Source organism: Nannospalax galili, unplaced genomic scaffold, assembly GCF_000622305.1.
Source record: "Nannospalax galili isolate Female #2095 unplaced genomic scaffold, S.galili_v1.0 scaffold209, whole genome shotgun sequence".
Taxonomy (NCBI): domain Eukaryota; kingdom Metazoa; phylum Chordata; class Mammalia; order Rodentia; family Spalacidae; genus Nannospalax; species Nannospalax galili.
In genome coordinates this window covers 1515467-1541667 of record NW_008360319.1, presented here as the reverse complement: position 1 = coordinate 1541667, position 26201 = coordinate 1515467, and the positions used below count along the sequence as shown (strand labels likewise).

General features: G+C 42.7%; 1 protein-coding gene across 2 annotated transcripts in view; it reads right to left on the bottom strand.

Moving 5' to 3' along the window:
* Positions 1 to 8706: 8706 nt before the first annotated feature.
* Positions 8707 to 26201, bottom strand: part of Kin (Kin17 DNA and RNA binding protein) — a 37122-nt gene continuing 19627 nt past the window's right edge. Inside the window, exons 6-13 of one of the 2 annotated variants that reach the window (XM_008825123.3) lie at positions 24322 to 24370; positions 23469 to 23529; positions 20027 to 20153; positions 16798 to 16848; positions 13432 to 13500; positions 12638 to 12737; positions 10668 to 10768; positions 8707 to 9024 (exon numbers count right to left, since the gene is read on the bottom strand). In XM_008825123.3, coding sequence (XP_008823345.1) covers positions 8962 to 9024; positions 10668 to 10768; positions 12638 to 12737; positions 13432 to 13500; positions 16798 to 16848; positions 20027 to 20153; positions 23469 to 23529; positions 24322 to 24370 — 621 coding nt within the window. In that variant the 3' untranslated portion in view covers positions 8707 to 8961. The remainder of the gene's footprint in view (positions 9025 to 10667; positions 10769 to 12637; positions 12738 to 13431; positions 13501 to 16797; positions 16849 to 20026; positions 20154 to 23468; positions 23530 to 24321; positions 24371 to 26201) is intronic. The other variant, XM_029559691.1, reaches the window with a different exon arrangement.

The following is a 26201-nucleotide window of genomic DNA, read 5'->3' as shown; positions in this document are numbered from 1 at the left end:
GCCTCAGAATGTTGATGTATTTTTAGATGATGAGGTGTATTAATCAAGAAGTAGCTTTGGTGAGTCAAGCTGCCATTGAGACCAAGCCCAGGACCTGGTTTACTGTGAAAATCCACGTATTGTTGAATGTCACCTTGGCCTTAAAGACTAATCACGTATTCATTGTTATTACACAGGAAGGCCAATTGTGAGAAGGCTGTTGGTGGATATAGACAAGGGCTATCCTTCTGTCTTAGCTACTTTGTAACCAAGGTTTATACTAAAGCCCTGTTACCCACTGTAGGGATAGCCTTGCCAAGAAAGAGTTTGCCCAGTAGGGTTAGCCAAGTTCCCTCCTTAATGTTGGCTCCCGAAGTCCCTTCCAGTTTTGAGACAGATTCGTCAGATTTCTTGAGGGGGGGGGGTATTAAAAAGATGAGTTCATCCCACATGGCAGCTGACAACTGTCTGTAACTCTAGTTCCAGGGGATCCAACAGCCTCTTCTGTCTTCTCTGTCTTCCATGGGCATTGCACAGCATGGGTGTGCTTACCTACATGCAGGCAATACATGCATACAGATAAAATAAAAAATAACTTTTTAAAATTTAAAAAAAAAAAGATGAGTTCATGAAGCTGGAGAGATGGCTCAGTGGTTAAGAGCACTGGTTGATCTTGCAGAGGACCTGAGGACCTAGGTTCGATTCCCAGCACCCACATGGCTGCTAACAACCATTCATAACTCCAGTTCCAGAGGATCCAACACCCTCTTCTGACCTCTGCGGGCACTGCACAGCATGGGTGCACTTAAACACATGCAGGCAATACACTCATACACTAAAATAAAAATAATAAAATATTCTTTTAAAAAGTAGGGGTATGGGGCCAGACGTGGTGGCGCACGCCTTTAATCCCAGCACTTGGGAGGCAGAGGCAGACGGATCTCTGTGAGTTCAAGGCCAGCCTGGTCTACATAGTGAGTTCCAGGACAGCTGGGCTACAGGGAGACTGTGTCTCAAAAAGACCAAAAAAAGAGTAGGGATATGGGTTGGAGAGCTGGCGCAGCCGTTAAAGGCTCAGGCTCACAACCGAAAGGTGGAAGGACTTGAAAGAAAATAAGAAAACTGGGGCGAGAGGCAGGGGGAGGTGGAGGGAGGGAGTGGAGGGTAGATGTGATTAAGATACGTCTATGAAAAAAGGAGAAAATGGCTCATGATATTCCCATAGATGACAGCACAGTGTTCCAGCTGCTAAACATATTCTGAGAGAATCATAACTTCAGATTCCCCAGAAACCCCCTCGATGAGCGACCTAACACAAATCTGTGTGAATCCAGCCTTCCTTAGCTCTTCCTGTAGAACTCTGCCTGAATTTTAACATCTTAGAAGTAATATCATTTACAATCTAAATTTATCTTAGAGTTTTTAAAAAAAAATAAAGCAGGAGGCCAGGCATGGTGGTATACAACTTTAATCCCAGCACTTGGGAGGCAGAGGTAGGTGGAGCTCTGTGAGTTCTAGGCCAGCTGGGACTACAGGGAGACCCTGTCTCAAAAAGACCAAAAAAACAAATAAATAAAAATTTAAATTAAAAAAAAAAGATAAAGCAGCAAATGTCCTAAAGGGTAGTGACATTTACAAAACAGAATAAACAAACACCATGTTTGGAGCAGATTCAGAAGACTCAAACACAGATTTGGGTGGCAGGGTGCAAATAGTTTGAACGTTTTAGTTTCCTTAAAAATATCAATTCCTGGAGCTATAGAGGTGGTTCAGTGGTTAAGAGGACTGGTTGCTCATGCAAAGGACCTGGGTTTGGTTCCCAGTACCCACATGGTGGCTAAATCCATAATTTCAGTTCCAGTGGATCCAATGCCCTCTTCTGATGTCTGCAGGCACTGCATGTACACAGTGTCCTTACATATGCACAGGGAAAATATTTATAGACTTAAATAAATAGAAAAAAAATAGAAATCAATTCCTGCCAGGCATAGTGGTGCACATTTTAATCCCAGCACTTACAAGGCAGATGCAGGCAGATCTCTGTGACATGGAGATCATTCTGGTCTACATAAAGAGTTCAAGGCCAGCTGGGGCTACAAGGAGACTTGCAGCAGTATACTCTGTTAACTGTTGAGCCATCTCTCTGGCTCCAGGAGTTAATTTTTATTTTGTTTTATTCAATTAATTATTTCTTTTTTGGTCTTCGATACAGGGTCGCCCTGTAGCCCCCAGCTGGCCTGGAACTCACTATGTAGACCAGGCTGGCCTTGAACTCACAGAGATCCACCTGCCTCTGCCTCCCGAGTGCTGGGATTAAAGGCATGTGCCAACCATGCCCAGCTGGTAGTTAATTTTTAAAGGCCATCTTGGTGAAATTGTACTTTGGAAATAATCCAATGCAGCTAGATGTGGTGGTGCTCTCCTTTAATCCCAGCACTCTGGAGGCAGAGGCAGGGAGATCTCTGAGATTGAGGCCAGCCTGCTCTACATAGTGAGTTCCAGGCCAGCTGATGTTACAGGACCCTCTCTCAAAAAGACCAAAAAAAATATTTATTTCAAAAATCTTTTAATTTTGTGTGTATATGTACATTCACGTCTATAGGTATGTGTGCATGTGTGTGCTCGTGCATGTGGAGACCAGGTGTTCCTCAATCTCATTTTTTTCCTTTTTTCTTTTTAATTTCTCAGACCATGATTTTTATTTCTAGAAATTCAACTAAATGATTTACATTTTCTGTAAATGGGACTGTGGCAGAGTAATAGAAAAATAATGGAAAACTTCTTAGTGTCTGAGAATGGGAAAGTCCAACACCCAGGACCATGTGTGGAGTCAAGACCATAGCTGGCCATCAAGGGAGGTGGGAAGTGCTTGAGAATCAGTCCTCCCAAGACTAGAACCTGCAAATAACAGAAACCTGCCCTGTCCCCAGCATAAGCCCTACACAGAGACAAAGCCACTGGCATGCACAACCTGGGACCTCAGGGAGGGGGTATGGGGAATGGGGTCACTCAGAGGCGGCTAAAACTGCTGCCCAACATGGGAAAGTCCTCCATCCTCCAATCTGTTCCACCATCAGCCCACCACCAGAGCAGTGTGGATCTGTACTCATAGTTGGGGACCACAGCTCCAGGGTCATGGGAGAGGACCACAGCTCAAGCTCACAGGAGGTGGACCACGGCTTCAGATTTACAGGAGGGAACCACAGCTCCAGGTTTGTGGGAGGGGATCACAGGTCCAGATCATGGAAAGAGACCACAACTCTGGCTCACTGGAAGGGACCATAGCTCCAGGTTCACAGAGGTGACAATAGCTCCAGCTCCCAGGAAGGGTCCACAACTGTGGTTCACAGGAGAGGAGCACAGCTCCAGGTTCATGGGAGGGGAACTTTAACCTCATTTAAATTTTTTAACTTATTTTTATGAATATTTTGCCTCCATGTATTTAAGTGTACTATGTGTGCACAATGCCCACAGAGGTCAGAAGAGGGTGATGGATCCCCTGGAACTGGAGTTACTGATAGTTGTGAGCCACCATGTGGCTGCTTTGACTCAAACCCAGGTCCTCTGCAAGAGCAGCCAGTGTTCTTAACCACTGAGCCATCTCTCCAGTCCCTACTTAGTTTTGTATGCACTATTAGCGCACAACTGAAATCTCAGCTGCAGAATCATTAACTTATCTTTTGGTCTTAGGTAGCTTGTGTTTAAAGGCTTTACCCAGTCAGGTGTGATGGTGGAGGCCTCTCAGCACTTGGGAGGCAGAGGCAGGAGAATCTCCATGAGGTCAAGGCCAGTCTGGTCTATATGCATAGTGAGTTCCACGCTAGCTGGGGCTACAGGGAGACCCTGTCTCAAAAAGACCAAAAAAAAAAAAAAACAACACAGGAATGAACTAAGAACCCTGAGTTATTTTGGTCTTTACTAGTTTGGGGTTTTTTAAGGGTTTTAAATTTTTTATTTTATATGTCTGTTTTGCCTGCATGTGTAGCAGATGTCTGAAGAGAGCATTGAGCCCCCCTAGAACTGGTGTTAGGGATGGACGGGAGTTACCATGTGGGTGCTGGGAACTGAAACCATGTCCTCTGCAAGTGGAGGAAGTGCTTGTAGCCACTGAGCCATTCCTCCAGCCCCTTGAGGTATTATTTTTATGCAAATATGAATATGGCTCAACACAAAGTCATAAACTTACTTAAAACATGCTTTTGTGGTTTATTTTGTTTTGTAACCTGACGGCAGGGCTCTCAAGCATGAACTCGTAGCTGACCAAGTACTGTAGGCACCCCTGTGTTTAATGCGTCACTCCAGACAATTCTTCTTTGTCCAACGTAGCTAGCCCAGAAAACCCAAAAACTGGGACACCCCTTTAACCAAAGGATCAGTTACTACTACTCTGTTTCTCCAATCTTATCCTAGTGAAAAAAAAAAATGTGACTCCAAAGATTCAGCAAAATCAAGAGTTTGTTCTTTACTGGTCAAATCTATTTGGTGATTTTTTTTTTCTGAAATAGACAAGACAGAAAAATCAAGCATGCTTCCCTTTGTGTAATGATTCAGCTATGCAACTAATATTTCTAGGGTCACTTAAATCAAGTTCGTAACTAACTTACATCAAGGCTGACTTGTATTCTAATTCTGTACTTCCATTTGACCAAAGTAGGAATCAGGGTCTCTTAGACTAAGCAAAGTTGGTGAGAATTTTGTTTTGCTTTGCTTTGTTTTTTGTTTGTTTGAGACAGGGTCTCCCTTTGCCCCAGCTGGCCTAGAACTTGCTATGTAGACCAGGGTAGCCTTGAACTCCACCTGCCTCCACCTGCTGGGATTAAAGGTGTATGCCACCACGCCTGACTGCTTATCAGGCTTCTCCTATTGGCCTATCATTCCATCTTCAGATCAGTGAACACTATTTCTATATAAATGCACCTCAGATGTGTATTCCTCGTGTGTTCTTGTATCTCCTGTGACCAGCAACAGGGACTCACAAACCAGAGATGCTCTATATGTCAGCAAAAACTGAGAGGCAGTTGGGAAGTAAACGCCAAAAAGGAACAAACAGCAAATGTAGCAATAAAACAAGGACTTACTGAATTCCAGTAAAGAAAACTGGGAATTTGGTTTCATCCCAGGTTGGCAATGCTAGTAATTTGATATGAACTCAAGTAAGTTAAAAAAGAATCATTTTCACAACTAAAAGGCAATTTACAGACTGGAGAAAATATTTGCAAAAGACCTATCTGATCAAAAATTGTTATAAAAACTCCCAAAGTTCAATAAGAGAATGACCCAACTGAAAAATCGGCAAGGGGCTGGAGATGGTTCAGCAGTCAAGGATGCTTACTGCTCTTGCAGAGGACCTGGGTTTGGTTCCCAGCACCCCTAAGGGCAGCTCAGAATCACCTGTCACTCCAGCTACAGGCAGTTGGGTGCCCTCTTCTGGCCTTCACAGGTACAGCGAGCACGCACACACGCGCGCGCACACACACACACACACACACACATGTGCGTGTATATACCCCCACATAGATTCACACATGCACATATTTAAAAATAAAATCTTTAAAAAGATAGGCATAAGACCTAAAAAGACACTTCACCAAACACTGACAGATGGTAAATAACCATATGAAAACATGCTCAACATAATTTATCACTAGGGAACTGCAAATCAATCTAAAATATAGACATTAGAAGAGCCAAAATCCAGAACACCAGGACCAAATGCTAGCAAGGACTTGAAAGGAGTCTCTCTTTGCTTCTTTGTGGGACTGAGAATTAGTACAACTGATTTGAACTCAGTTCAGTGTCTCAGCAAACCAAACACACTTTCATCACACAATCTAGCAATCATACTCCTTGATACTTGATACTGATACAAATTATTTTGAGCTGAAAACTATTATTTGCACAAAAATCTATGTATCGGATAGTTACAGCAGATTTGTTCACAATTTCCAAAGCCTGGAAGCAACCAAGGTGTCCTTTGGTAGCTGAGTGGAGAGACTGCAGAAGGTCCAGATAATGCAAATTATCCAGGGCTCATCCTCCTGAACATTTCTTACGTTTCTCAACCTGCCTTTTACACTTCACAACCAGCAAATGTTCTTCCTTCTGATAGCAGAAGTCATTGGCAACCTCTACTTTCTGCCCAAGCAACAGGGCCCAGGATCAGGCACACAACCTAGGTCTGACCACTCAATTGCTTTCTTTGATTTGCCCAGGTGTGGAGAAATTCTAGGCCTCTCTCCGAATCACTAGAGACAGCATTTTGTTTGGTTTTTGAGACGGTCTCCCTATAGCCCCAGCTGGCCTAGCACTTGCTATGTAGATGGGCTGGCCTCAATCTCACAGAGATCTGCTGTCCTTTGCCTCCTGAGTGCTGAGACCAAAGGCGTGTGCTGCCACACCTGGCTACCCCCCCCCCCCCCCCCCCCCGGTGCTGCTTATAGGTAAGATGTAAGCCTGGAGATACTGGGAGACATCTAGATCTTGTGCCAGAGAACAGAGCCAACACAGAAAACAGCATGCAGAGAGAACGATCCCTGAGAAGCCCGTCCACCTCAGACCCTGCTGTGCACTTCTTTTCAGTTGTGTATTGGACCCTCTGGACCTGCTCATTTTCAGTAATATAAAGTTCCTTTTGGGGCAGTGATAGGCATATGCAAAGAGGATCTGTCGTTTGCGTATCCAAGCAACATACTGTTCCGCTTTTTTAAAGATACACAGTCAGCATTGCTGGAATGATATAACATGATCCTGCAGCTCTAATTGTAGGAAGCAAAAGCACACATCCACATAAAAAAAAGGCATAAATGTCCCAGCGGCAGCATCCAAACAGCCACAGAGTAGAAGCAACCAAAATGTTCATCAGTGAACAGATATACATGTGGTATATCCATACATTACCAGACTGGTATTTGGTAATGAAAAGAGAAATGCAGTTCTGCTGGGCATGGTGGTATGTACTTACAATGTCAGCTCTGCTGGGCATGGTGGCACGCACTTACAATGTCAGCTCTGCTGGGCAAGGTGGCACGCACTTACAATGTCAGCACTTGGGAGGTAGAGGCAAGAGAATCAGGACTTCAACATCGTCCCTGACTACACAGCGAGTTCAAGGCCAGCTTGACCTTCATGACATCATGTCTCAAATCCACCTCCCCTGAACAGGAAAAAAAAAGAAGCCAATCATGAAAGACCATGTTATATACTATCCCATTTATATGTAATGTGAATGGCATATATGTGTGCACGTGTGTGCATGCAGAGACCAGAGGATGAGCTCAGGCATCTTTCTGCCTTAACCTCTTGAGACAGGGTTTCTCACTGAACCTGGAACTCACGATTTTTGCTCTGGGTATCCACCTATCCCCCCCCATGGGGTGCGCAGGGATCTCGGGGCGCCAGCTGCTAGTGTGGTGCCGGTCCCCTGTGCGCACCGGGAAGGCGGCGGGTCCCGCAGCGCGTTGCTGGCAGGCCCCTGCTTCTCCGCTGCTTCTCCGCTGTGAGTCCCTCTGCTACCGGGGCTGGCCCAGCCGAATTCAGCCCTAATTTCACCAGTGCACTTCCTCGAGATGCGAAATCCACCGGCAGCTGGATCACGCGGGAAGGTGCGAGCGGCTAAAGCTGGGTTTCCGTGAGTCGATGACGGAAGGAAAGCGCCCCCCGGGGAGGCTGGATCGTAGGCAATAAGACACGGGACTCAGCTTAGTCCGTGTTACAGCTCTTTATTCTCCTGACTCTGCTCGGCTCCAAGTCTTGGTGATCCAGCTCCAGCTCCAATTATTGAGGAAAAACCAGTTCACTTATACCATGGGGGTGGTAGTAAAAACCTTAGCTGATAGGTACTTTTAGGATGCCCCATTTACATGTGGAAGTAAGCTCCTGCCAGGCTGCCAGACTGCCTGAAAAATCACACAGGAAAGCCTGGCATTTCCAGAGCCGGAAGCTATGTTTCTGTGGCGGCTACTTCAAAAGACGAGTCAGGAAGATGCCAGAAAAGCACCCTGCTGAAAAAGGAGTCTCTGCATTTGAGCCGAGCCCATGGGCTGTCCAGGCATGAAGAGACTGCTACTTTACACAACAAGGGTCCCCAACACCCCCACTCCCCCCAGCACTGGGATTATAGGAGCAGGTGGCCGCACTTTGATGTGGGTGCTGGGAGTCAGAACTTGGGCTCTCACACTTGCACACCACACACTGTTACACACTAAGCCATGTTCCTAGAGAAGAGTCAAATGCAGAGACCAGAAGTAGATTAATGGTTGCAAGAGAATGGGTGACTGCTGGGGAAGGAGGGATGCTGCACGGTGCTTCTTTTGACAAGGATAAAAAAATCCTTAAGAATTCAATCAAGCTTTAATCCCAGCACTCAGGAGGCAGAGGCAGAGGCAGGTGGAGCTCTGTGAGTTCAAGGCCAGCCTGGTCTACATAGTGAGTTTCAGGCCAGCTTGGGACTACAGGGAGACCTTGTCTCAAAAAGGCAAAAAAAAAAAAAGAATTAGATTAGGCTGTACAAGTCTGTGAATAGAATACACGGAAAACCACTGAATTGCATACTTGGTAACTGCATGATAGATGAATTATATCACAATAAAGGTACTGTTGCCATGTCTAGTTTGGCTGTTTAAATTTTAATTCAACTTTACTCTTCTACCACTAAAAATATATATTTAGAACATATGAAAGATCTCTTCCCATTATATATTCCAAATGGTCATACATGAAACACTTTATTAACACCATTCTTTAATGATAAAAACCCATCAGAGGATTGTTACAAAGGGGGAAAAACAGTTAAAATTACAAAGTTCTGATATTTCAGGAAACATAATTAGATTTTTCTGTAAGTTTAGTTGAACTGTACAGTAATATTTAAATAGATCCTTTTTATACAAAATAAATACCCTAACACAGTAGAGTCTCAGAGCGCCTTGGCAAACATCAATTTGATGCTTTAGGGTTTCGATGTGTTGTTAAAAATTTTCAAACTCAGGCAAGTTTAGATATGTCTTCATACTGAATTCCTTCAACTCTGCGTCCTTTTAAAGGTCCCTACAAATAAAAATAATTTAGGAAAAGGTTAGAAATATATACTAAAAGACAAATAAATAATAGCATACTTATGGACACAAATTTACTTTATCTGTATATCCAGAATATCAGTAAGTTAGTTAACATCTGTACACTGAGGACTTTAAAAAATCATCATTTCATGAGACTGGAGAGATGGCTCAGCAGGTAAGATGGCTGTTCTTTTGGAGGAACTGGGTTTGGTTCTCAGAAGCTACATGGTAGCTAATAACCATCTGCATCTTCCTCTTCTGGCTTCTGCAGGCATTGAGTGAATGTGATATACTTACATGTATATAAGCAAAGCACTCATGCACATAAAATACACATAAAATAAATAAAATACATATTTTAAAAAATTATTATCGCATGGCCAGCCTGGACTACATTGAAAGACTATCTGAAAAAAGAGGAAGAAAAAGGAAGGAAAGGAGGGTAACCGATGTGTCAAGGGATTACAGGATTTCTCAGCATGTTACCACTTTATAGGTCAGGGGGAAAAAACTCACATAGTTTAAATTTAGTAAAATTTAAGATCTGTGAATTTAGTCAGACTGATAAATTCCTCAACGTCAGATAAAGTTCCTTTTGCTTCATGTTTTCTGTCTTCAGGGTCCCTGTCAGTAACAATTTCATGGTTGGTATTATCACAGAGAGAAAAAAGGATGTTTTTTAGTTGAATGAAGTATGAATTTTCTCAAATGAGGACCCAGAAGCTGGCACATAGGTGCAATATTCTGGAGAGTCGTCCAGACTTTCATCAGATTCTCCAAGGGGTCCACTGCTCACCCCAACTGTACAAATGGATGTGCTGCACATGAAGATGTGTTTTGCTGATAAACACACAGTAATGCAGCAGTTCAGAGTTCTAAGGAGAAGGGCTTCCTTGGGAAGACATGTTGGGCCTCCCACACCTGTCAATAAACCATCAGTTCTAACTTAATAAACAATTTTATTTACGTGACAGAGTTCTTATCAATATTGTGTAATCTCACCTACTTGAATTTCCTTTTCTTTCCTTTTTGGTCTTTTTGAGACAGGGTCTCCCCAGCTGGCCTGGAACTCCCTATGTAGACCAGGCTGGTTTTGAAATCACAGAGATCCACCTAAAGGTGTGAGCCACTACACCCAGCTACCTACTTGAAACTACTAAAAAGTGTAGTTGCTCTCTGAAGTTCCTTCCCCATTAAGTAAAACTTTCTTTCCCTCACTAATGTTACAAAGCCAAACTGAGTTTTATAGCAGATGTGAGAAAAAAAATGTATAAAATTGCCCAGTTTGTACATAATTTTATAAACCACAAAGACAGAAAAGGAATAGGATGAAATACTAAAAGGGTTATCATTGGGTTGGGAGTTATGGGTAATTTTCATAATTATTTTTTTTAAATTGTACCTGTCCGGTTTTACATCATAAGCACACATTTCTGGTAATTAAAAACTAAGACTCTTCACCAACGGCAGAGTCACTGGACAAGGCGAGCTGAAGATGCCAAAGGATGAGAGACCAAAAAGAGCCGGGGCCCTCAACGAGCTAAACGAGAGAGGGCCACAAAGAGAACAGATGCGTGCTTCTAAAGTGCTTAGACAACTTTGCATAAACAAGCTTTGCATAAACAAGCTTACACTTTCAATAACTATAGTAGCTGAGAAAGTCTTCTCATTGATGGATTCCAGGGTTCCTTCATTTCCTCTGTAGCCTCCATTTAAAACTAGAATTCTTTTTCCTACAATAGAAAATATAAAACTTAACGCAAAGAAAATGTTGACTTTTTCTTCTATCTTATGACAGCAAAATGCATTACAGGTTGAACACGATGAAAAGCAAAACACTTCTTTACAAGTTCTTAATCATAGAACATAAGAAACGAATTCCAGAGCATTCTGAAAGGACCTGGTGCCCTCTCTCTCTTTCTCTCTCTCTCTGACTCTGTCTCTCTGTCAGTGGTAGGGCTCTGGGCATGGCAGAGAAGTGCTCTCCCTGAGAACTACATCCCCAGCCCCTACTTTGATTATACAAACATTATTACTTTATTTTTCTCAATTTCTTGTTAGAGGGATGTATTTTAATTTTAGGAATAGAAGGAATATAAGGAACTTGAAGAAAATGTTCAGAGACCAACAGTAAAAAAGAATGTACTGTATGGGGGCTGGAGAGATGGCTCAGTGGTAAAGAGCACGGGCTGCTTTCTTGAGGACCTGGGTTCAGATCCCAGCACATGCACATGGCAGTTAACCACCATCTGTAGTTCCAGTTCCAGGTGATCCAGTGCCGCCTTCTGGCCTCCAAAGGCACTGCATGACATGGCTGCACTTACATACATGCAGGCAGAGCACTCATACACACAAAATAAAAAATTTTTAAAAAGAATATACTGTAGATTCATGCAGTAATATGGGTGACTCCAAAATGACTACAATGAGTGAAAGTCGAACTGAAAGAAAAAAGCACAACCACGTACCACACGCCACAGACATACACACAACACACACCATCCCCACACCATATATCATACAGACACACACCATACACATACCACACATCATAAACACACACCACACATCAATACATACCACACACACATCATACACACCACGTATCATATACACACCACACATCATAAACACATCAATCACTCATTATACACACCACATATCATATACACACCACACACACAACACACACCATATAACACAACACATAACACACACATCATACACAAATATACCACACATCATACCCACACATACTACACATCATATACACATACCATACACACAAGCATCACACAAACTACATACCCTAATACATACCACACACATACAGAAAAACCAAGACACATGGCACGATTTTATTTGGGCAAAATTCTAGAAAAATAAAAATGAGTCTAGTGACAGAAAGCTGGCCTGCGGCTGCCTGGGAGACCCGGGAACCAGAAACTGTGAGGGAGGGTCAGAAAAGGGAAACGGAGGGACAAGCTCATTGTCCACCACAGCAACGGCTTCACGGAGTATTCATTCACATGCTAAACCAGTCACATCATACTTGTACACAAATATAACTTACTGTGGGACATAAAATTCTTTTCTAGTCTACAAGAAGAGTTTTCTTTTAGGGGAAAATGAAGGTGATGACAAGGAGAACTTCTAAGCAGGCACAACCACTGTGCATGCAATGACACTCCCAGAAGGCTCTGGGTCAGAGGCAAGCTGCTGACCAAACAGCTTTACACTGAAAACCAGACAGGACCCAACAGACAAAGGCAGTCAAGGGAAAAGAGAAAAATGGACTATCAGCTACACAGATATTAACAACATAGCTAAGAAGACAGTTGATTTTATTTGTAAATCTCTGTGTTTTGCTTGAGAAGAAAAAAATGTATTCTAAGAATGGAAAATTCATTCTTTCCAAAAACAGCCTCATCAGAGGACTAGCAAAGGACTGTGTCACTTCAAGTCTAATGGGGACAAGTTATGATGGCATGTGGTATTTCTGAAAAAGGAAACACATCTGCCAACAAGAAGTAACATTCAGAGGAAACTACAGGCTTAAGCATGGAATCACTCATTTGATAGCTTATGTGTTAAATGGTTACCTGGTGCTGGAATTACTGTCTCTAAGTGAGTCTGGTCAAGTTTCAGCCTGTCTCCAGAATCGATCATCTTTACAACAGCTGTGTACTTGTCAATTACTTCCTGTCATGTAAAATGAACACTTTTATAATGGAAGAAATATTTAACAGTTAAAAGGACAAAAATAAGGAAAATAAATTCCAATTGAAAGAACAGACCCTATAAACAGGTTTCTAGATCCATACACAATTTCTCATTCTACAGTTCAAAAAACTTTCAGTACAAAGTTTAGTTAAGGGTTTTACCTGCAAAGAGTAAGACTGCTGATCTTAAGATAAAGCAGAATGACTGTAAAACCATTTACATACACACAGGCCGGTGCTAGAATGGACCTGTGTTTAGGAAAGGCTAAAGTCAGAAAAGGGCAGGAATTTCAAAGCCATAGGAGCAGCCAAAAGACACTCTTCCAAGCAGTACACAAGAAGTCCTCTGAGACCCTGGGCGTAATAAAGCTGCCGATCACTAACAAAGAAAACACGTTTACTGATTAACTAGCAAGGCACACACACTGAATTTCTCAAAGTAATACCTATGGGGTTTCATCCATGCTCACTACCCCAGTGAGTAAACAGACTAAGGTTAAACGCACAAACTATACTTGGAAATTAAGTATTTCTCCAACAGTTAGAAAATCAGATTTTATTTTGTGGAATAATCAAAACCTTAGACACAAGACTCCTGCTCTAAGGACTTAGTTTTCAAGAGATGATGAAATAGCTTCAGTTCCCCACAAACTCCTCTCACTTTATATCCTCACCTTAACAACACCCTTTTTCTTATGATATTTTTCTCCAAGCTTTTTGGTTATAATTTTCACAACAATTTCCTAGAAAATAAGAACAAAAATTAAAATGAAGGAAAACACATAAATTTTCTCTTGTATTTTGCTTTTTCCTTTTAAGCTAAGTTCACTGAAAACCATAGTAAAATGTAACCATTTTCTGCTCATTAAGAAACTGAATTCTAACTTTTCCCAGTGTTGACAAGCAGTTTACTAAGAATCGTTCCTTCTCCCTCTTTTTGTTCCTAATGATTACCAAGACGAAAAAAAATTTTTTTTTAAATGCTTGGTTTCCACAGTGAAGGTTTCTTGAGAGCTAAGACTTATGTGGGGATCTCAATTCTCTTGGCCCACATCTTTCACAGACAGTATCTTTCTCTCCAGTCAAGACAGTGAACAGTGCCAGCCCTGCTGTACTGGTGGTGTGCAGCTGATCAAAAACTCCGATCAGAGTCCTACAGGAATTATAGGCACCTGGGTCTTTGGGCTAAAGCATGACATTTCTCACATGATTGTTTCCTCACTAGATTGCTCTGAATTTTTTGATACTGATGTGAATCACACCAGACCAGCTGTAAAAGCACTGTTCTTTTGAGTATCTTGTCTCAAATTGGGGAGAACCCCAGGCTTATTTCATAGAAATAATGTCTGGGTTTGCTGTATATAGCAGTCAGGTATATACAAGGTATATACAAGGTACAGTAATTCTACAGTTGACGCTGCAAGGAAATGTAACAAACTCTCATGAAGTCGTGCTAAACACAGCACTACTGTGACTGGAGAGATGGCTCGGCAGTTAAGAGCACTGGCTGCTCTTGCAGAGGACCTGGGTTCAGTTCCCAGCACCCACATGGTAGCTAACAACCCTCCAAAACTCCAGTTTGGGGGACTTCAATGCCTTCTTCTGACCTCCACGGCCACTGCACGACACAGGTGCACTTACATACATACAGGCAATACACTCATACACATAAAATAAAAATAACAAATAAAATATTTAAAACTACTGACAAAAATTTAGTAAGGACACTAGGAGTAAGATATTTAATAGTAATTAAAAAGAAATGTTTAAGAGAAAACATGGTCTTACTCTTAGGTCCTGTTCTATTAAAACATCTTTTCTACATTTACTTATTTATTTAGTGTGTGTGCTTGTGCCGAGTGTGCATGCTGCAGTTCGAGTGTGGAGGTCAGAGGACAACTTTCAGGAGTATTCCTCTTCCACCACGTGGGCCTCAAGGATTGAGCTACCTGCAGCAAACACCGGTGCGCCATCTTACCAGCCCCTACTAAGATTTTCTAATCGAACTCAACTGATGGCCGAAACACCTTCTCTGATGCAGACAGTATTTCTGCACTGAACATCCCAAGCCCAAACAGGTCTGTACTCTAGTGATTTGAAGACTTTGAATTATGTCATTGGACTTGCCTACAAGATGTGTCTTCAAAATGTTTCATTTCTGAGTTTAAAATATTTATTATTTTTATGTGTATGAGTGCATCCATGTCATGCAATGCCGCGGAGGTCAGAAGAGGGCTTTGGATTCCCCTGGAACTGGAGTTAATGACAGTTCGTAGCTGCCATGTGGGTGCTGGGAATTGAACCCGTCATCTGCAAGAGCAGTCAGTGCTCTTAACCGCTGAGCCATCTCTACAGCCCCCATTTCTGAGTTTAAAAACTGAAGTTCTTCAAGTCTGTCTCTGTAGACTGCTGGGTATTTTAACAAACTTAAATAACAAAAATTATTTCAAAGAAAGATAGAGTGAATAGTGTACTGCCTGCTGATCATCACTTTAACAACACTTTCAGATGAACTATGAAAAAATGACCAAGTGAGCTGGGTGTGGTGGCGCACACCTTTAATCCCAGCACTTGGGAGGCAGAGGCAGGAGGATCTCGAGTTTGAGGCCAGCCTGGTCTACATAGTGAGTTCCGGGCCAACTGGGGCTACAGGGAGATCCTGTCTCAAAAAAACACCAAAAAAAAAGACCAAGTGAAAATGACCAGGTAAAAATGACCAAGTAGGAAACTGGGTGTAACTGAAAGTACTGACAATAGAAAGAACTTAGAGGTTAACAAGCACCTGGGCTGTGCTAACAAGCACCGAGTGTCTAAGAAGCACGGAGGCTGCACGGTCTTTGTTTTTTCTCTTTCTGTTGGTTTCCTTTTCACTTTAAATCCTTACTCAAAATGTATTAGTTGCTTTTCCTGTTACTATGATAAAATATTCTGACAAAAGAAACAAGAAAGGTTGATTCTGGTTCACAGTTTGAGGGCACAGTCCACCAAGATGGGAAATCTTACTGGCAAGAGTTCAGGCAGCTGGGACCAGTGCACCTACTGGCAGAAAGCTGAGTGATGAGTGCCGGCTACTCTTTCTTTTTTTTTTTTTTTTCGGTCTTTTTGAGACAGGGTCTCCCTGTAGCCCCAGCTGTCCTGGAACTCACTAGTAGACCAGGCTGGCCTTGAACTCACAGAGATCTGCCTGCCTCTGCCTCCTGAGTGCTGGGATTAAAGGTGTGCGCCACCATGCCCGGCCTCACAGTCAGTTTCTTTATTAACATTTATTTATTTTTATTTTATGTGTATGAGTGTTTTGCCTGCATGTAAGCATGCCAACAGGGGCCAGAAGAGGGCGTCAGATCCCCTGGAACTGGAGTCATGGACAGTTGTTAGCTGCCATGTGGGTGCTGGAAACCAAACCCAGGTCCTCGGTAAGAGCAGCCTGTGCTCTTAACTACTAAGGCATCTCTCCAGTACTCCCAAATCAGTTTCTTAAAACACAAAGTAACCCAGCATCACCCAAAAATTCAAAGATCTAATGCAAAGGGCAGTTATATAACTTCTGGCTAATCCACGGCGATGACTCATGTTCACTGTCAACCAGACTGGATTTGGAACCAACTAGGAGGACACCTCTGGAAGTTTCTGAGGCTGTTTCCAGAGACATTTAACTGAGGAAATGAAAATACAACAACTTGCCCTGAATGTGGGAGGCACCATGCCATGGGCTAGGGTACCAGACTGAATAACGGGAGAGAGGAAGAGGACGCTAGCTGGGTGCCACTGACTGCAGATGCAATGGTAAGCAGCTGCCTCTTCCTGCCATTAAGTCTTCATCACCTGAAGTATCATAACCCTTCTTAAACCATGAATCAAAACAAACCCTTCCTTCCTTCAGTTGTTTCCGTCAGGAGCTTTGTTACAGCAATGAGAAAAATAACTAATACATCTACTCAAATAATTTACATATATTTGAGAAATTTATTAATGTCAAGTTCTACATAAACTATTTACTAAACATGAGCATAGAATGGAAGATGCTCCAATTGAATACTTACAGGCTGTAGCCAGTAGTCTGTCCGAGCAGTTCTTTTCTTTTCTTCTTCGATCTATACAACAGATAAAAAAATCCACACAAGTCACATTCTAACAAAGAACAAAGATACAATTTTTAAGCTCTAAAAAACAGAAACTCTGGCAGATGTAGTGGCACATGCCTTTAGTCCCAGCACTTGGGAGGCAGACGCAGGCGGATCTCTGAGTTCAAGGCCAGCCTGATCTACATAGTGAGTTTCAGGCGAGGTGGGGCTACAAAGAGACCTGTCTCAAAAAGACAAAAAAAAAACAAAACAAACAAACAAACAAAAACACCAGAAAGAGAAACATCATTTATGATCAATTTTGTGTGTGCACATGTGTATGGAGGAGCACATGCGTGTGGAAGCTAGAAGCCCAGTGTCCTCTTTGACGCTCTTCATCTTTCCCTTTCATTTCTTTTCTCTTTATTTTGATAAAGGACCTCTCACTGACGGTGGACGGTCGACTGTCCAGTGAGCTCCGTGGGTGCACCTGCCTTCACCCCTCATGCTGAGATTCCAGACATGCTGCTGTATGGCTTTGGATTCCACGAGGGCTGACCACCTGAACTCGGGTCCTCATGCTTGCACAGCAGGCACTTTACCAACAGCCATCTCCGAATCCCTTTAAATTTATTTTTAAACTTTTAAAAGAAATACATGATAAAGCAATTCAACTGACCCATAAACAAACAAAGCCATCTGCCAGCAGGAAAAAAAAAAGCCTCTCCCTGTGGCCCTGCATGAGTGCCAGGAGCGGGAAATAGGTTATTTTCATAGTAGAATGATAACACAGGACCAATTCAGCCCAATAGTCAGGAGATGGTCTGAACAAAGCAGAGCTTTCCTGGTTGACAGCTCATGAATGAAGGAAAGAAAGTACCACAAAGAGACACAAGTAAGAGTGGCCCAAAGTGCCATCTGACCATTAAAGCTGTATACATCACACTCTGCTTTTTCAGCTGCTTAAAGTTAACCTGATACCAACTCTGAGTGCAATCCAACAATGTAATTCTTTTTTACTTATTTATTGGTTGATTTATTTGGTCTTTTTTGGGTCAGGGTCTCCCTGTAGCCCCAGCTGCCCTGGAACTCACTGTGTAGATCAGGCTGGCCTCAAACTCACAGAGATATACCTGCCTCTGCCTCCTGAGTACTGGGATTAAAGGTGGGTACCACCAAACCCAACTACTTATTTTTTTTATTTTATGTGTATGAGTGTTTTGCCTGCATGAATGTATGTGCACCATGTGCCTGCAGTGCCCTCAGAAGCCAGAACAGGGCATTGGATCCCTGGAATTCTCTCCATTTTTCCTTTTTTGAGACAGGGTCTGACTGTTAGCCTTCATGTGAGTGCTGGGAACTGAACCCAGATCCTCTGGAAAACCAGGAAGTGCTCTTAACCACCAAGTTGTCTCTCTAGCCCCCTATAGTGTAATTCTTCAATTTACTGTAAACCTTTGTTACAATCTTCAGTGCAGGCTGCAAGATAGCACAGTAATTAAAAGCCGAGCCTGATGACCCAAGTTCAATTGCCAGGGCCCACATGGAACTCCTGCCAACTTGCCCTCTGAAATCTACATAGGCACATGTACATAAAATAAAAATGTAATTAAAACATTTTTTTTAATCTTCAGCTTTCTAATATGAATAACGACTATTCTAAATCTTGTATGAATTATGTTAAAGTAGGAAGATTTGATGTTCCTTTTTTTAAAAATGAAATTTAAAATCCCTGTCATGGCAGGCAAGACCTCTGTGGTATTGCATATGCTGCCTCTAATCTTCCAGGGCACCAGCATGTGCTTACTATGGTCCAGCCACACGAACTGAATTCTTCACGCCTTACGGGACTCTTCAAGTCCTCCCAGTCTCTGCCATTCTTTACCTCCTCAGTACCTGGTTTTGTATAATTACTTATTTATTGCTTTGCTTCTTAACTGAATGACTCCCTGTCTATAAACGAGTACACCATGACAAGCAAGGGCTGTTTTGCTGTTCCTACCACACAGACCCACGTCTGGGTACAAGGCAGCTGAGTGCTCACTCAGTGATGGAAGGACAAATTATAGTGTATTCATTCACCTTACACTTTTAAGATTTTTGGACTGCCCTGTAAAGTGTAAGGACTCATGAAGAGTAAACAGTCATTTCCTTCACAAATTAAGAGATGCTAAGACTACAGGAAATAATATTGAAGGAAAAAATGTTAACCTTATGTATCCAATTCTTTCTCTTCTCTCCTTCCTCTTTTCCTCTTATTTTATAAATGCACTGATAGAGTGACATTACAAGTAGAAAGGAAGAAAGGGATATTAGGAGTATATTAAAAAGCATCTGCAGAATTTCTCTAGTACGGACCTATCTCCAGATAACACACACATTTTAATAATTCATCATATAGATTTAGCCATCATGTTAAATCTAATTAAAAGTATATTACAGGGGCTGGAGAGATGGCTCAGTGGTTAAGAACACTGGTTGTTCTTCCAGAAGACCCGGGTTCAAATCCTAGCACCCACATGACAGCTAACAACTGTCCATAACTCCAGTTCCAGGGGATCCAACAGCCTCTTCTTCCTCCATGGGCACTGCATGACCAGGTGCACTTACCTACATGCAGGCAATATATGCCTACACATAAAATAAAAAATAAGATATTAAAAAAAAAAAGAAAGCCTATCACAGCTTTCTTCTGGTAGCTAGGAGGCAAGACGTGGCACAACAAAGGAATTTTGATCTCAATCAGTTACCAGGAAAGCCCTTCTAACTGAACTCCACTGACCTAACTGCAGAGACAGTTCCAAAGACAACTCTTGAAGCAAGAAAACACACATATTTGCAAAGCTCCAATTTGTTCAGATGAAACAAGGCTTCTGTGCCTTCATCCTGTATAGAAAATTGTTTCTAGGGGCTGGAGAGATTGCTCAGTGGTTAGGAATGTTCCCTGCTCTTCCACAGGGCCTGGGTTCAGTTTCCAGCACCCATGTTAGGCAGCTCACAAGCTCCTGTTACTCTGGCTCCAAGGGATCTGACGCCCTCTTCAGGCCCCAAGGGTGCCTGCACTCAAATGTGCATACATTCACACACATACACAAAAATAAAAATAATTTAACTATAATAAATGGCTAAAGTACTTAACCTTACTTCAACTTGAATGGCATCCTTCCTCTAAGCGCTAAAGGGTCCGTGGGTGGTTCAAAGACTGTACCTCCATGATCTCATCCAGTGCGGACTTCTTCTTCTTTTCTTTAGATGGGGCTGAGCCCTGTGAAGATTCTTTTCGCTTTGCTGATGCTGTGCTCCCTAGAGTCTTCAGTGCACTTGGTCCCAAAGAACTGGTGACAGAAGAAATGGACTGGGTCGTAAGAACTACACACAGACAAATGTCTGACTTATAACATGCAGTGCAACAGTACAGGATAAATACTGCAGTTAACCAGGGGCCAACGGGTCAAAACAAGGGCCTGTCTGTAGCTCTCACTAGCAGCACTGTGAACACTGCACCTGCCTGTTTAACTCGCCTCATTCTTCCTCCTTTCAGCTGGTGCAATACGTCAGTAAGCAGGGTGACAGTGCTCTAGGCTTCAGGGTTGGGAGGATCAAGGAAGCAGCTACTCTCATTAGGACCTTTAGGCTTCTATACGTCAGGGCAGTAATATGATCCTGCTCAACTGCAAGGATTAAATGAGGTTTAAAAGAAAAAAGAATGGTAGCAGGCAAGTGATTGCTGTCAGTTGTTTGTTATCCAGTTGTGTGTGTGTGTGTGTATGCGTGTGTGTGTACTGGTGACTGAATGCAGGGTCTTGAGAATGGTAGACATGCACTCCATCACTGAACTATACCCCCAGCCCTGGTCTGTGTTTTTAAAGATGTCAACACACCACTTACTGCTCCTGATTGCCTAGCGTTGGTAGGGCGCACTCTAAATTCTTCAGTGCCAATATGCAACTGTCACCCAAAGACCACTCTTGCTTTCACCCCAACTTCGTCCACACACCCCAGGCAACCTGCCACTGATGCTTCATTTCACATCTACTGATATTGGTATCACTTAGTGCCTTCTAGGTTTAGATCTACAAGAAGCATCATAAATCAACAGAATAAGCCTTACCCATAAACTTACACCATAACCTCAGAGAAAAAAACATTTAGATAAGTCAGTCACATTCTCTGTGACATGAGTTATGTGTTAATATGTATGACAGAGACAGAATGACGCAGATACATCTAACAACTTTACTAATGATATCAATGCTTGACATAATGGCATGCTAAAAAGATCCTGAAAGATACAAGGCAATCAACCCAGAAACCTGCAAAGGTCACCCTGTTGGCATGGGCAATCTTGGCAAATCAGACCAAGTTAAAGACTCTGAGTTGGCAGATCACCCCGAATGGGTTCTTAATGCCCACTCTCTTTTACGAATGAGGCCCAAGGAGACTGGACATGTGGAAGAGAAGGTGATGTGAAGACACAAGCTTGAGGAGCTTGGTCCTGAACACTGGAAGTGTGCAACCACAGCAAGGAATGCCAACAGGCATTGGGAGAGGCAGAAGGTAGCTCTTCCCCCAGAATCTCTGGGGGGGGGCACATCCCTGAAAACACTTGGCTTTTGGTAACAGTGATGTGGGAATTTAGCCTCCAGAAATGGGCATAATTCTGTTGTCGTAACCCACAGCATCAATGGTAACCTATTTCAGTAGCGATGGAAACTGCTATGAGAGTAATCAATTATGGGCAGAGTCAATCTTGACATCCATCTAGAAAAACAAATGACAGAAGAGAATGAAGAATGAAGCCACTATGAGAGCAATCATTTGAGATGCTGGGCCAACCAGCAGGCCAACCAGTGGTGACATCCACCCACAGCTAGAAGTGACAGACGAGAGTGAAGGGTGTGAGTGTTGCAGTCAGTGCGTCAACCACAAGAAAGAACTAAACCAAGCCCTGTGTTCATGAAGGGTTTGCACACATGCTTGACAGATAAAATGAGCATTGAAACTGCCAGAACCATGACCCTGTGAAAAGTTGCCACCACCTGGTACAAAAGCTGCTTCTACAAGGACATCTGCTGGCCACTGTCCATCCTTGGACAGGCACCACCTTGTGATCAGCAACGATTCTTTTCACACTCTTTATGCACTCTTCCTCCTTCTGGCCTTTCACTACGTCCCCTGCTTCAATCTCCTTGAAGAGCCTCACAGTTTAGGATAACGTGTTGCCACTGCACAGCTACACTGCTCCCAGGAGCATTATTTTTTTCGGCTAGGTTATTCTTTTGTTTTTTGAGTCAAGGTCTCACAGTGTATCCCTGGCTGCCTGGAATTCACTATGTAGACCAAGTTGGCCTTGAACTCAGAGACCTGCCTGTCTCTGCCTCATGAGTGCTAGGACTGAAGACATGCACCACCATGCCTGGCTAGGGTTATTCTTGAGCTGAGTCTGTAAAGTGCTTGCCATGTAAGCATGAGGATCCAAGTTTAATGCCCAGAATTCATGTAGAAAAGCCAAGTGTGGTGGCCTATGCTTGTAATCCCAGCCCTGTGGAATATAGACAGGTGAATCCTGGGGCCCCACACCAGCCAGCCTACTCTATAAAAGACCCTGTCTCCAAAAAAAAAAAAAAAAAAAGGTGGGGACTGGCAAGATGGCTTATATGGTAAAGGTGCCTGTCGCCAAGACTAAGGACCTGAGTTCAATCCTGGAATTCACACAGTGGAAGGAGAGAGCTGACTCTCATGAGATTTGTCCTCAGTCCTTCACATGTGCACCAAGGCACATATGTATCTCCCCCAGCCCCCACTGCACACAAAATGTAAGAAACAAAACCAAACAAAAAACAAGGTACATGGCTCAACATTCAAGGATGACCTATGACCTCTACATGCACGTGCACATATATGCACATATACCCATATGAATATGAATACACACACACAAACAAATATGTCATGATTCTCTGGGAACTTACACTATTCTGACTGATCAGATAGGTTAATAATTTAGTCTCTATGTTCAGAAAATGTAATATAGCAGGTAAAACAGAAAATGTCCATCTATAATGCAGCAGCAAACAGTAGTACTACAGTAACAGAAGAATCATTCAAGCTGGGCGTGGTGGCGCACACCTTGAATCCCAGCACTCAGAGGTGGTAGAGGAAGGTGGATCTCTGAGTTCCAGGCCAGCCTGGTCTACATAGTGAGTTCCAGGCCAGCTGGGGCTACAGGGAGACCCTGTCTCAACACTCCAGCCCCCACAAAAAAAAGAACCATTCAATGGAGAGGGATTCCTAGAGAACTGCAAGCTTGTCTACATGAAGACTTTAATCAGAATGAGCCTTTCTGAGCTGAGTAAGGTAGGGTGCCTCTGGAGTCCCAGCTACATGGAAAGCTGGAGCAGGGAGATCAACTGAGGTTATCCTGGGCAACACAGACAGAACCCATTTCATATAAATACAATGTCCTCCAAAGATGGAATCATCTGACTACAGGGAAGTAAGAAATTAGTACTGCTAAAAGCAAATGTAATACAACCCCAGCCAACAACAACCAAATGAAGAGAGTCCAACCAGGAAACAGGAGTCACAGTACATGCCACAGCAGTCAGTATTTCAAATCTCTGAAGTTGGAGGATGCCCTTGTGACTCACCTGGACTTAGAAGCCGTTGCTCCTGCTGAGCTACACGCTCCTTTATTCAGATTAAATGTAACTACAAGAAAAAAATATTTCATATATAGCTAAATGTAAAGGAAATTATAAAATTCAGGTAAAATCCTACAGGTGGTAACAAAGGAATTCAAAAGTTGTTTATTTTTTGAGTGGGGGGGTCTCACTATGAAGCCCAGGCTGGCCTGAAACTCAAGCTTTTTCTGCCTCAGCCTCCTAGCGTTGGGCAGAGGCCTGTGCCACCACATCCATTTAGAATCAATGAGGCTATCCGCTCTTGTTCTGAGGCTACAGATTCCCGTGTAACAGCCTTGGGAGGTGCTGGAAACAGGCAGAGCCTTACACACCATTGCTGATATACCACCATCTTCAGCTCTGGGGTAAATTCTCGTTTTCTAACATAATCAGGCAAAACCCTGGGCTTGCTTTCAAGGTGGGAGCATAACACAGCTCTGCCCAGTGAAGTGCACTAGAAGAGGTATCTTCCTGGAGGTTCCTGGCTCCTAAGGGGTCTCTAGAAGAGATGCTCTCCACAATCCTTTGGAAATGTCAGGATGTGATCCTGGAGTGCATCCAAAATGTTTGCGGGCCACCTCACCTCTGGGACTCTTACTATGGAGATATTTCCGTACCATTTAGCCTAATTTTTTCTTCAAGTTCCTTACTTTTGGTGGAAGACGTTCCATCTGATTCATAGTATTCCTTTTCTATTTTATAGATAAGAACAACACAACCCTGACAGAGTAAATATCTTCTTCCTAAGCATCTTGTCAGCTTTTAGCAAAGTCAATACAAAAGAAGACGTAAGTTCAAAAAGAAGGAAAATGCAAACAACCTTTCTCTTCATCATTTTCTCTGCTCAATTCTGTAAAAACAGGGGTCTCCTAAAAAACAAACAAATAAAATATTTTGAAAATTTAGCTTATAGTAAAGTAACTACTACATTCCGCAGGATTAAATTATGACTCACTACCCCTGTTGCAAGCAGTTCAGAGGTAAAATTCTAAGATGATTATAAACTAATTAAGAAAAGATGCAAGGTTGTGGTGATGCATGCCTTTAATCCCAGCTCTCAGGAGGCAGAAGCAGGTGGATCTCTGTGAGTTCAAGGCCAGCCTGGTCTACATAGTGAGTTCCAGGCCAACTGGGGCCTCCAAGGAAACCCTGTTTCAAAAAAGACAAAAAAAAGAAAAAAAGATGCAAGGTGTATTTTGTATTCCTAACCACAGCACTCATAGGCAGAAGGATGGAGAGTCTGAGGCACAGTAAGACCCTATCTCCAAGAAACACAGCAAAAAAATCAATGTTTTAAAAGGCAGGCGAGATGGTCCAATGAGTAAAGGCACTTGCCGCCAAGTCTAACAATGGAGTTCTACCCCTGGAACCACCTGGTGGAAGGAGAGAGTTAACTCCCGCAGGTTGTTCTCTGACCTTCCCACGATGCTGTGGGATGAGTGTATGCATGTACACACACAAATAAATGTAAAAAACTTATTTTAAAAAGGGTTTTAATAGTTACTGCTCTGTACCAAATGTGGTAGTTTGCCTACATTATAAATTAAACAGAAAACAAGGCCAAGTGTGGTGGCACACGTCTTTACTCCCAGTACTTGGGAGGCAGAGGCAGGTGGATCTCTGTGTGTTCGAGGCCAGCCTGGTCTACATAGTGAGTTCCAGGCCAGCTGGGGCTACAGGGAGACCCTGTCTCAAAAAGGCAAAAAAAAGAAAAAAAGAAAAAAAAAAAGTAAAATAAACAGAAAAAAATAAAAAGAATGGCAATAAACTTAAAGAATCTTAGCTATGAGATTACTTTAAAAAAGAAAAGCCTGGCTAGTAGTTTTCATATGATCCATGAATTTCTTTCTTACTGGCTTTACCAGGTAGCTAGCTATTCCTCTCTCCCATCTTACCTACAACTGAGCCTCATCTACATGAGATTCTAAGAATGAGCTTTAGCAATCTGGGAATAAATATGGAACCCCTGTACGCACAAAAAGTGATGCCTGGCCAACAGGACTGAGAACAGAAAGTTTCCAGAAAAATCCTGCATCTAGAACTGAACTTCCTGCAAGGCTGACCAACTGATTAACACTTCAATGACTGAAGAGTTTGAAAAGTTGCTGATCCAGAGCTTATTTACCAGGCTATCTTTAGCAGTAAGTAGCAACTCCTTGCCTACCTCTGTTTCTTACCCTAACATCTGTGAGCAATAGAATGTATTAGCTTAACAAAGAGACAGTTCATTCCCACCAATCAAAGGGCTAAGAATGTCATCAGATAGCACAGAGACCTATAATAATATCACCCCTCACTTGCTATGACCTGCCTCCTAAATGTATTTGAAAAGTGTCTTGATTTATGACTGCTTCCACACTGGAACATGGAATTTGGGGTAACCTGAATCTGTGTTCCTGAGCCTCAGTCACTCATATTTGGCTCCAGAATGAATTTTTATCCCCTCCAAAAAAAAAAGAGTCAGGTGTGGTAGCACACACCTTTAATCCCAGCACTGAGGGAGAGGCAGGCAGATCTCTGTGAGTTCAAGGCCAGCCTGGTCTATATAGTGATTTCCAGGGCAGCTGGGGCTACAGGGAGACCTACCATCTCAAAAATATAATAAACAAACAAACAAATGTTGAATCAAGGGCTATTATAGCTCAGTGACAGAACACTTGCCTAGCATAAGAAAGGCCCAGTTCTATCCCTTGCACTGAC